Source organism: Lissotriton vulgaris, chromosome 1_1 (assembly GCF_964263255.1).
Source record: "Lissotriton vulgaris chromosome 1_1, aLisVul1.2, whole genome shotgun sequence".
In the NCBI taxonomy this organism is placed as follows: Eukaryota; Metazoa; Chordata; class Amphibia; order Caudata; family Salamandridae; genus Lissotriton; species Lissotriton vulgaris.
The window spans coordinates 469,085,125-469,097,196 of record NC_141685.1 but is presented as its reverse complement, the minus strand read 5'-3'; the positions used below and the strand labels follow the sequence as shown (position 1 = coordinate 469,097,196).

At 47.4% G+C, this 12,072-nt stretch overlaps 1 protein-coding gene across 1 annotated transcript in view; it reads left to right on the top strand.

Annotated features, from left to right (window-relative positions):
- C1_1H1orf141 (chromosome 1_1 C1orf141 homolog) overlaps positions 1–7,586 on the top strand; it is a 268,263-nt gene extending 260,677 nt beyond the window's left edge. Inside the window, exon 9 of the mRNA XM_086936240.1 lies at positions 5,606–7,586. Within this exon, the coding sequence (XP_086792366.1) occupies positions 5,606–6,820 (1,215 nt within the window). The 3' untranslated portion in view covers positions 6,821–7,586. The remainder of the gene's footprint in view (positions 1–5,605) is intronic.
- Positions 7,587–12,072: the final 4,486 nt, after the last annotated feature.

The window sequence follows — 12,072 nt, the reverse complement described above, 5'->3', positions numbered from 1 at the left end:
GGAAATGACTCCTCGCATCGCAGAGGTCTTTGACAAGAAGGTTTCAAAAGGCGTGGGGGACCTAGTAGCTAAGTCTCTCACCAAAGGGGACAAAGCCCAGTGCAGGAGCTGAGTATGGTGAAATCGTTCAGTCCTCTGTACCCCATAGTCCCTCATACCTAGGTATTTTATAGAAGAGAGGGACCACGGTAAGGGCGTGAGCGGCTGGAGGCGGGCGACGTCGGCCAAGGGAAGAGTAAGATTAAGGACAAAGGATTTCTCATAATTGATCTTAAATCCCGCCACCCCTTCGAATCGTTCCAAAGTTGCCTGTATTCGAGGAAGAGAGCGAGCAGGGTCCGCAAGCGAGAGTTGGACATCGTCTGCAAACAAGGTGAATTTGTGCTCCTCCCCAGTGAAGGGGATCCCTCTAATATCGGGGTCTTCCCTTATTGCCACAGCTAGCGGCTCGATGCTCAGGGCGAAAAGCAAGGGGGATAGGGGGCAACCCTGTCGCGTGCCCCGGGAGTGCGGAAAGAAAGCCGAGAAATGCCCATTGACCGCTACTCTGGACCAGGGGGAGCTGTAGTTGGCTTTGAGCATCGTCAAAAATTTGGCTGAGAAGCCGAATGCTGTTAAGGTCCGGAACAGAAACCCCCAGTCAACCCTGTCGAATGCCTTCTCGGCATCTAGGCCTACAAGCACCGCCGGGATTTTGAATTTGTTGGCCTTCTCAATCAGGTGTAGAATTCTTCTGGTGTTGTTGTGTGTCTGTCTGCCCATTATAAACCCGGATTGGTCCGGGTGTATAGGCATTGGCATTAAATCGTTGAGCCTGGTGGCAAGGATGGACAAGTAGAGTTTAGCGTTGAGATTGAGCAGGGCAATTGGCCTGTACGAGGAGCATTTAGATGGGTCTTTCCCTGGCTTGGGAATGACCGATATGGTAGCCTCTGCCATGGAAACCGAGGTCACTCCTTCCTCTGCCATGCTATTAAATATTTGTGTTAGAAAGCCAACCAATTCAGAGGTGAAGGTCTTGTAAAATATGGCTGTATAGCCATCCGCCCCATGGGCCTTGTGGGGTTTCAGGGCCTTAATGGCAGCAAGGACCTCCTCTCTAGTGAAGGGGGCAGTGTGTGTCTCGTTCCATTCCTTAGATACCTGGGGTAGCGGTAACGAGGACAGGTAGTCCCCTTGTACCTCGTTATTCAGGGCGTCCCCGCGTACAGTGCCTCATAGAAGTCGCCAAAGAGGCCCGCTTTGGCCTCATCATTGTGCGTTAGAACCCCAGCTGCGTTCTTTATCCCCCCGATATTTTCCCACTCCCTTTTGTCCTGAAGTTGTCGGGCCAAGTGTTTCCCTACTTTGTTCCCTTGGGAGTAAGAGAGGTGCCGTATTTTCAGTAGTGTGTATTCTGCCCTATTGTAGTGAGCCCTGAGTTTGCCCCGCACTGCCGTTAGTTGCCGCAAGATCAGCCTGGAGGGGGTTTGCTTATGAGCCTGCTCAAGGGTAGAAAGCTCCTCTTCCAATCTCTCCCTTTCTTGTCTTCGTAGTTTGTTAAGGGCTGCATTAAGCGCTATACAGCTGCCGCGTATGGAAGCCTTGAAGGTGTCCCATGTGTTAAGGACCGAGGTATCGTCGGTGGGATGCTCTTTCGGAGTTCGATGCATGAGGCCCTGTCTCGGACCAGGGGGGCCGGAAAATACCATCTACGGTGGATTGTGGTGGCTATCTCCCATCGTAGGCAGATAGCGAGCAGACTATGGTCAGAGACCGATAAGGGAAAGATCTTGGCCTCACGTAGGTCTCCCCTAAGAGATTGGCTCAGGAAAAAATTATCAAGGCGCGAGTAAGAATGGTGGACTTGGGAGAAAAAGGTATAGTCCCGTGAATGTGGGTAGAGAGAGCGCCAACCATCTATTAGCCCCATATCTGCCATCGTCTGCCGTGTATTGGCGGAAAACAGGCCTGTGTCGGATCTCGGGTGAGGAGTACAGTCTATGCCCTTATTCCAAACCAGGTTGAAATCTCCCATCGCTATCAGTGGGCCCTCGACAAAGTCTAACACTGTCCTCAACACTCCATGGAGAAACCCGATCTGACCCTCATTGGAAGCATACAGAACCAGGAATGTGCACACCTTGCCCCGTAGCTTGCCTTTAACCATGAGCCAACGACCCTCTTTATCACCCGCACCTCTAGAGGCTGGAAATGTAGGGTTGAGCGGAACAGAAGGGCAACTCCCTTGTGTTTTGTAGTGGATGAGGACTTGTAAATAAGGGGAAATTGCTTATGTTTAAGGCGAGATTCTTCCGATCTTGCTAGGTGAGTCTCCTGCAGCCCCACTATGTCTAGGTGGTGGTCAAGTATGTATTTCCAGATCTTCTGGCGCTTATGGGGGGAGTTCAATCCTTTCACATTCCAGGACCCCAGTGTGATTGACATCATAGACAGAACAACAGGTCTCGCTCAGCAGTGGGGCGTTCTCCAGCTTCCCTCTCAATCGCGGACCAATCCCGCCCCTCTCCAGTCACGCCCCTCCCCAGTGTGTATGCCCCATGTTGGCATGCGTTCAGCCCCTCCATCAGCCAAACCGAATTTTCTCCGTACGCATGTCCAACTCTCATACATGGCCTCATCCATTCATCAAGGAGTGTTTGTAAACAACCCTCCGCTACCACCACTGCCCTCCCTCCCCCTCCCTTCCCCCTAAACCGCACTCTCCACCCCCTCCCCCCCCAACTCCCAGCAAACTCAGGCATAGCCAGAAAAAGCAAATGAAAACAACATAAGGACACCCAGAAAGGGAATCCGAGTGCGACCATAAGGGTCGAAGTCTGTGGATGTGGTCAATGTCCTCCCATATCCCACCCTGGGGTCCCTCCTCCGGGGAGGGCATAGAGTACCTGTGATGTCCGGTGGGGTTGCGACCCTCCGGCGCCAGCATTATCCCCTCCCAGGGACTCAATCAGCAGGAGGATCATCTTGCTTTGCCGCCTCTGTCACCAGTGCTACGGAGGCCACTGCTGCCCCCCTCTCATGAAGGCTAGTAGACGGGTCTGGCCTCTTCGTTGCCGTGGTCCGGCCCACCCTCTGTCAGGCCGGAGAGCACTGTTGTCGCCTCTCAGGGGGGCGCTCTTTTTTAGGTGCTGCAGTAGACTCTTCTAGGCCGAGGATCTCCATGGCCGCAGCGAGGGATCTGACTTGGACCAGCTTGTTCTCCCAGCAAAAGATAATGCGAAAGGGGTGGCCCCAAGAGTAGGCCACATTCTGGTCACGTAGGAAATTGGTGACTGGCCGAAACTCTCTACGTTTTTGCAGAGTCGAAGCTGCTAGGTCATGGAATAGCTGAGGACGATGGTCTCGAAACTGCAAGGGGCCGGCGTCACGCGCCTTCTTGAGTATTTGCTCTTTCAGGAAGTCATGGACGCAGACCAATATGTCGGTGGGAGGTGCCCTCGAGCCCCGCGGCAGACCAACTTGGCGGACCCTATCCATGCGTATGTCTTGGAGATCTTCCTCGCCCAAGACGTGTTTAAAAAGGGCTTCCACATACCCTCTCAGGTCCTTGCCTTCTCTGGCCCAAGGCACCGCCCAAATTCTAATGTTGTTGCGGCGCGACCGGTTTTCCAGGTCTTCGGCATGGGCCTGGATGTCTAGGTTCTGTTCTGTGAGTCGGATGACATCCTGTTGCAGTTGATGAACGTCCTCTGCCATTCCCACGTCGTGTTCCTCTAGCGTCGCCACACGTTCTCCCACTTCGTCCATATCTCTCCTCACCTCGCGTAGATCTGACGTCAGCTGCGAGCGGAGCTCCGATATATCTTCCTTAATTGCCTTGAACAGTTCGACCATGAAGGCCTTGGTGGCCGGTGCGTCATCATCTCCCCGTGGAGGCGATTTGCTGGGCCCAGGTGGCGTTGGCGGCGGTGCTCCTTTAGGCAGGCCCTCCTTGCCGGGTTTGTCCTTACGTAGTCTGCCCGCCATGCTTTCAGCCCAGAGCCCCCGGGATACGGGCCAGGCAACGCAGTACCTTTCTGTCTGGCTTGGTCTCTCCGTGACTTAGACAAGATCTTCTCCGGCCCACCACAGCCGCACAGCCTCCTCCACCGTCTACGCAGTTCGAGGGGTCTTCCACCTGGTCGCTGCCTCGTCGCGTCGACTCCAATCTCTGCCGCTCCGTCTGCAAATTGCCCGTCAGGGGGAGCTGTAGGACGAGGCCCTGCCAGGCCCAGGAGCTCCAGGCTCGCTTCTGCGGGAGGCCGGGTGTCGCGGTGCGCCCTGGGTGTCCGCTCCTCTCCACTGTAATCGGATCTTAGATTCGACCCAGAATCAGACCCCCATGTGGTAGTATTTCTGAGCCGAAGTTCATGGCTGCTCTCCGGCCTGGAGAAGAGCAATCCCAGCAAAATGAACCGTGGCGTAGATCCGTTCTACGCGGGCCGCCGCCGCCGCTCCTCTCCTCTCCAGTGCTCCCAGCTCCTTACCGCTTTTTACCACCTCGGACGCCCCTTCAGGCCAGCATAGGAGTCGGGGGAGGCTACGCCTCCCAAGTTCCAGCCACGGGCACCACCTTGCTCCCCACCTCAGCGGAACAGGGCAGCTGCGTTGGATCTGTCAAGGGTGCTTCTCCCGCTCGTTTCGAAGAGCCCCCTTCCTCGGGTCAGTGGGCTATCACCGGGCCGGGGCGCCCCTCCACAGCAGTGGGACTGCCTCGTAGTATTTGCCCCCTCCGCCCCCCCGGCGGCTGCACTGTCGGGCAGGGGGGGTGGCTCGCGCTGGGCCTCTCGACTCATCCGGAGGTGCAGATCCCCGGCCTCACGAGTCCGCTACTTGCTCCTGCCCCCACAGTCGTCTCAGGCTCCTCGTCTGCTCTCTGCGGTGCCAGGGCCTGCCGTCACTACGGCTCGCGGGTCACTGTCCGCGGGCAGGGGCGGCGAGGGCGGCCGTTCCACGGCCGCCGTGTCTTGAGCCTCCAAGCTGTAGGATCGGAGCTTCCACGCTGCGGCGTCTGCTTACGTCAGTGGTCCCGGCCTCGGCGATCACTTCAGCGCCCGGTTTCTCCAGGCCTCTTCGCACCACGGGCCCTCCAGTCGTTGGGAGCGGGTACAGCGCTCCGGCGGGACAGCGAGAGCCCCTAAATGCCCCCACTCGCTTCAGGGCATAAAGCGATAGGGCTGGACGGGCAGTCAGGCATCCTGGAAGGGTGCTAAACAACGCTAAGCACTCGTGGTGCCGGAGGGACTTAGGAACCCGTCCTACTCCGTCGCCATCTTGGACACGCCCCCCAATTACACCTTTTTTAATGTTTTTGTGATAGTTAATCTCCGAATAGAGTCATCACTAACAAAATCAGTAAGAAACTTTCTATCTGTTGTTGTTTATTCATTGAGTTTAACTGACCTTTACTGTACGTTCCTCATCTCAAAGCAGTTATAGAAAAATGTGTTTAATAAACTCTTTTGCATAGTCTATAGACTAGAAATGTGCATGATTTTAATTTTAGCAGTGTATGCACAGATGTAAAGAACACATGTATTCGTAGAAACTTTATATCTTTTGTATAGTATATCACTTGATCATAATGAAACATTGAATGTTCTGTTCTTTCTATTTTCCACAGAAACCCAATGAAACCCGCCCCATCGTTTACAATAACCAGGGCCATCGGTTTGTTACTTATAAAAGCCTGAGCACCGAGGCAATATCAAATGTTGATAAAAGCAATTTTCGCGACAAATTCAGAAATCAAAGTGCAAAATCTGCAATTCACGTAATGTCAAGTCCAGTTGTGCAAAGCAATCTCAAGTATGCAACCAGATTAATTGACAATAAGCAAAAAAGATTATGTGCCTCAGCAATCGTAAGAAAAGAAACGAAAAGACTTTGGTCAGCAAAACTCAAAATCAACGTGCATATATTAGCAGCTGACGGCACAAGTGAAGTTATAAGTGTCACAAGGGATAGCAGTGAATCCGCACCCAAGAGTTCGGATACTTCTTTTGAAAATGCCATACCTATCAATAAAGTCTCATCAAAAGCCTTCAGGATTTTAAGGCCGAAGCAGGAGTGTTCTGGTGTCAGTCCTGTTATTAATGGAGTAAATCCTGATGCTGAACCCCGCCCTATCATTGTGTCGAGTAGAATGAGGTCGCCTATGAATTCCAATCCCAATTTTCCTGCTGGTAGGCCAACAGCATCCTCACATTTTCACAAAATCTCAGATGCTGACCAAGCAGTTAAGTGGAATTATATTTCTATAGCCAAACAAATAAAAACTCCTGGGAGTGACACGTATCTCTTACCGAAAAAAGAATTTCCTCGTAGTAATGGCGTGAGCTTTGCAAATACGCTGTTAGACCTCAAAGAGAGAGCAAAAACTTTTCAACACAGTCTAGACCATGTCAAATTGAAAGGGGTTCCTGCCGCGTCAGGACCCTTAAGCCTCAACACCCAGCAGCAGGCGACATTTGGATCGACTCCCAGTGCAGACAATTCAGAAGAAATGAACTCAGTGGAGAAAATACCAGGCAACTCACAGATGGGAAATGCACAAGTTCCAGAAGTTGAAAAAGAACAAGCATGGCTAGACCCTTTACAAATATGTGGCTTTGACAAATCATCAAGCGACCGCCCCTTGGACACTGACCCAGGGACAGAGCCACAAAAGAGTGACACAGACGAAGTGCCAGAGCATCATGGCGATCAAATACAAGAAGAAATGCCCTTGTTAGCTCCTGAATCCACGCCAAGGCCCAGCAGTGCTTTCCCAGTCATAAACATCCCAACAGCACAAAACGAAGAATTTGAAGAGTTTGAAACAGCAAGAACAAAGTGAAATTAGAAAAGGTGTCGTCATAAGGTGGACAAAATTCTAAGTTGTGCCCAGCAAATAACTTAGAATTCACAGCGTGGCATAACTGTGGTCTAGAAAAAGCAGTTTATGAAGCTGCCAACTTCAGTGATCTGGGAACAAGCAACTGCATTGATGTTATGGAACAACACTATGCTATGGATCAATACCACCCAGTCAAGTGCCTAATGCTAGCCTCCCACAATCCATTGTTGATGTTGCATGTTACAAGAACCTTGGCGGGTGATGCCTGTTGTCACAAGGCACCACACTCCCTTTACATCATTTTCAGGAAGCACTGAAAGACCTGGTCACCTTCCACTCTGGGCAAGCATACGGGAAAGACTCTACATTTCTTCTGCTTGTATAACCACTAGTCCACAGTCCACCGCCGCAAATCATCTCCTCGCAGAGCACCTAGAAGTTGCCAAGAGACTGTGTCAGCACTTTTCTAAACAATAAGTAAAATATTATAAAGGATATGTCAAAGTGCCAAACAGTTGACAGTGTGAACAAATGTTATGAAGGGGTTGTAGTGTTGTGATTTGGAAAAATCAGTCTCCTTAATAAATATTCTACTTATTTAGATTTGATCTCATTGCTCATTCCAGGAAGTTTAGTTTTTCAGGTGAAAAGCAATTGTCATTAGTTTCAAGCTTCAACTATTCCATGTGGGATGGAAGGCACATCCGAGGTAAAGAGCCAGTTAGCCCATTCTATAGAGTCCTCACCTTGCCAGCATTTCCAGCGCATCTCTTGCACACTTGCCCATCTAGGGCCATATGTATCAAGCAAATTTGCATTTGCAAAGGCCGAAATTAGCAGAATTTCGTTTTTTGCGAATGTGAATTTGCTAAATGGTATGTATAAAGCAAAATCTGTTGCAAAACAAGGAATCGCAAAATTTGCGATTCCTTATTTTGCAATTGCATTTAAGGAATCGCAAACTGTGCAATTCCTTAAATGCAATGTATGAAGCAAAAACATTTTGCAAAATGTCCTTAAGGAATCGCAAATTACCACCAACTTCTAGTTGGTGGTAAGTTGCGAATTCCTTGAAAAATACACATTTTTGAATTTTTCAAAGTGCCATGTGACGCACATACATGCCCTTAGAGCATGTATGTGCACCACATGTGCACCTATGCATATTTCAGGGGTGCAACAGGGTGTCCTTTTGGACACCCCAGCACCCTTGAAATTATTCTCAATTTGCGATTAGCAAATTGCGAATCGCAAATTGAGAATAACTTCCCATTCATTCCTATGGGCCTCCTGGCCCATAGAAATGAATGGGAAAGTATTCCTTAATTGCGATTCGCAATTTGTGAATCGCAATAATCGGAATTTTAAGAAATCGCAAAAAAAAAGCGATTTTGTACATACATACCTTTTTGCGATTCTCAAATAGCTATTTCTTAAAAATCGCTTTTTGAGAATCGCAAATCAGGTTGATGATACATATGGCCCTTAGTCCCTTATTTAGGTCTGGGCTCACTAACCGTTGGGCGTAAGGCGAAGGTGCAAGAAGGGGTACTGATCTCCTTCTTGCCAAGCTCATGAGCCTCTCACATTTGGAACCACTGACCTGAACGGGACAGGCATTGGTTATCTTGAAAATCATATTTATTAATTTTTATGGAGAAACAGCATTGCCCTACTTAGGAGTCAGGCAGAGGTGAATCACTTCATGGAATTACACTTTGCCTTATTCTGAGAACATAGGTATTTCCAAACTCAGTTTTTCGGCGTATGGGAGAACCCGACTCGATTTTTTCCATCCGCTAAACCGGCTAATAAAATTGCATAAAACCTTTGCTGCAGCTATCACCACGTCTAATTTCCATGTATTTTACTGACAGTGGATGTGTTCAATGCTCCTCATTGACAGAAAATAGTTTCCTCTTTCATCAACTAACCTCCCCACCTCCACACCCACAAGTCACTGCAACTCCTTAGAGCAGTGGTAACTCCTTGCAGTAACCCCACACTGTAAAACTCCATGTAACAGCAAATTTTGTGTGGCTGAAAAATTGGTCATATACGGTAATTCCCCATTCCAAGGGCTTTTACTTATAAGCAACAAAAATGAGGTAGTAGTGGAGACAAGACGTCGGACCTCGTATGTTAGACCAATTGTTTCGGGCAAACAGTATTGGAGAGGTATACGTAGATTATCCCTATTCAAGTAAAGGTGCTATTCAGGGTAATACCACACCCTACTACCTAAGGTGTGAGTGCACAATGGGCAAAGTCCTTGCATTACAATATCTTTTAAATAGTATCCCCGGCACTCAAACAAATTTGTTTATATTTAGTCATATATATTTAGAGATACCAAACACAATTTTACACTTTTCACAGGTTCACAAATTCCAGATTTTTTTTTCATATTTCAACAGTTTTGATGATTCCACTGAAAGAAATCTAATCAATGACAATTTTCACAATGTGGTGATAAAAATTCTTTCCAAATTCAATTAGTGTAGAAATGTTAATTGATACACAACAGCTGACACGTGTTTCATCACGAAGGTGACTTTTTCAAGGCTTCAAGTTTTACAACTTCAAAATTGTGCCAAATATTTTATGAGACATGTAATGCTCAGACCAAGCAATCGTTTAGAGAGCCTCCCGATGCCAGTCGTAACTGATATTCACAACAGAGGGATGGGAGAAAAGTGGTCTCCAAGCTCTGATACTTTTGAGTTTGTTTACGTGATGAAGATGTTGGTGAAAAAGTAAATATATATAGGCAGACTCTCAGGTTGCATATGATTTATCAAATACGTTTCCAAGTGTCAGGTTCTCCAATAAGTAGCAAGTCGAGGAGTTTGTCATTCGTGGACCATGCTAAGTGCCTGTATTATCCTTGTTGTAGCCACGAGTAATAGTCGGCGACACAAAATTATCAGAGTTTGCCGACTATTTCTCTCCCATCTCTCTTTTTCCTGCCCTTCTCTAGCTTTTTGTGTAAGAAAAGTCCTCATCTCTATTGGCATTGACACCTTTCACTGCAGGAGTGCCAGGGCTTCTAAAGCCTTCTGCACTGACTCGAGATTGGAGGACATCCTCCTGGCTTCAGATTGGTCTCATGCATCTACCTTTATGACATTATACTTAAGTCAGTGGACAACTTAGCTAACCCCATTTCCTAGGGGCTTTGACCTTGTGTATTATTGCAGCCTCTGTGTCTTATCATAAAATTGTGATGTTGTGCCTGTAATGGATTTTGTTCTTCCATTTTTTCTTTTACAGTATTCGATTCTTTCAGGTCCTACTGATCTTCTAGAAAGGACCAGTCAGTTTTCAGAGTTTATCAGCTGTCCCACTGTGCACTTCCAGAACCTATTTGTCACCCTTTGAAATTTAAGCACCCTTTGCTGTTTGCCCTATGTAGTTTTAAAGTGATTTAATCAGTGAGAAAAAGTGGCGGCATTCATCGTGATATAGGAAGAATAGGAGAGGTTATTACTGAGATGACTAAATAGGTTTCTGAGCAAATTTGTTGAGATAGAAGGAGAAACCAGCTCTGGGGCCATCAGTGGTCAGGCCAGATATCTCACAAGACCGGGTGTCTTGCAGTATTTCTGTTTTCTCACTATTTAACTTGAGGCAATTGTTTTTTATCCACTCAGCAACTGCTTCCAGGCTACTCCTAAATTTTATTTGTGTGGTAGAGATGGATTTCGAATAGTTACTATTAGTTTCATGGAATCAACATATGAAAAAGTAATGAATCTGAAAGGTCTCACCAACTCTATGAGAGGTGGCGTATATATACATTGAGCACTACATTGAACCCATGTAGAGGAGGATCTGTACAGTGTTAGCATAATAGATTGGGACCTGTTTGTTAAGAAAAATTGCAGGTATTTCAACACGGTCTTACCAAAGCCCAGATTAGAAAGACGCTCTACTACAGTGGGATGCAGGACCATATTGAATGTTGAAGAGAGGTTTTGTTAAAGTAAGGCAGCTGGGTCACCATGATCACATATGATGAGGAGATATTCTGCAGCAGCCAAAAGAATAGATTCTGTCGCGTGTTCTGTTCTAAAGCCAAACTGAGAGTTCTCTAGAAACCCATTTTCTTCTAGGTTGCCAGAAAGTTGCTTAATAACCATATTTTATAGTATTGTATAAAGCATGTAACAGCAATATGGCTCCGTAGTTTGAATGAACGGTGGGAGCAGAAGAAAGTTTATACCATAAGGCAACGATACATTCCCTTTCCAGCATTTGGGTACAAAGGTATTCTGAACGGAGGAACTCATTAAGGCCGTCAATGAAGGAAAAAGAGTATCTACTACCAAGTGCAATATATGGGGAGGGCAAGAGTCCTGATTTGCATGCCAGGATCCCTTCACAGATGTCTTTTACTGATTTAGGGATAAGCTCTGCCAAAGAAGAGCTTGTCCGTGATAAAGATAGGTTACCTAGAAAAGCAAAAATTTCGACTATTGGCGGTTCCGGAAAAGAGGAATAGACATTCATACTTTTAGTTTGAAAAGAAGATGCAAGTTCCTCATTAACATTCTGAGAGTCACCTTTTACCTAAAGAAGAAAGTTTAAGAAAGGACTAGACTACCGAGAAGATTTCTCTTGAGGAATGTTTTGCTTTGTCAATTTTCTCTTTTTAATATGCTGTGTTTGGCTCATGGATCAACTTATGGTAATTTCGGTACGCTGATCTGTAGATGTGTCCTGCTGCAGCATTGTATGTAGAGAGCCAGGCTTGATCTAGTTTTGACACTGACGTTTTACATTTGACATAGATTGCAGTCGAAAACCAAGGTGCAGTCGGGAGGTTACGGTGAAAGTAACGTTTCTTGGTCGGAGTAACCAGATCAAGTACAAATGTGATCCATATGTTAGATCGACCTGCATCTCTTATGCTACTCAGGTTGAAACTAAGTTATTTGTCAGAGAAAACGTCTGTGATGTCAAATGAGTGGAGTGACTAATGCTGACTATTACTTTGAGACACAGCCTGGCCCCCTGCAGACCCTCCTCAATGATGTGGCATCACAGCAGACCACTGTGAGAAAGGAGGAGAGAAGTCATGCTTTGAGGCTGCTTTAAATTATAAGGGAATACAATGCGGAAACTAACATTGGTGGAGCTTTGTGTCATGTCGTGAGGACACTAGGACCCTGCAGCACAGAGCCCTTCCAAGTGCACAGCCAGGATACTGGACACCAGGTCGTACGCCACTGAGTTTGCATATCAAATGC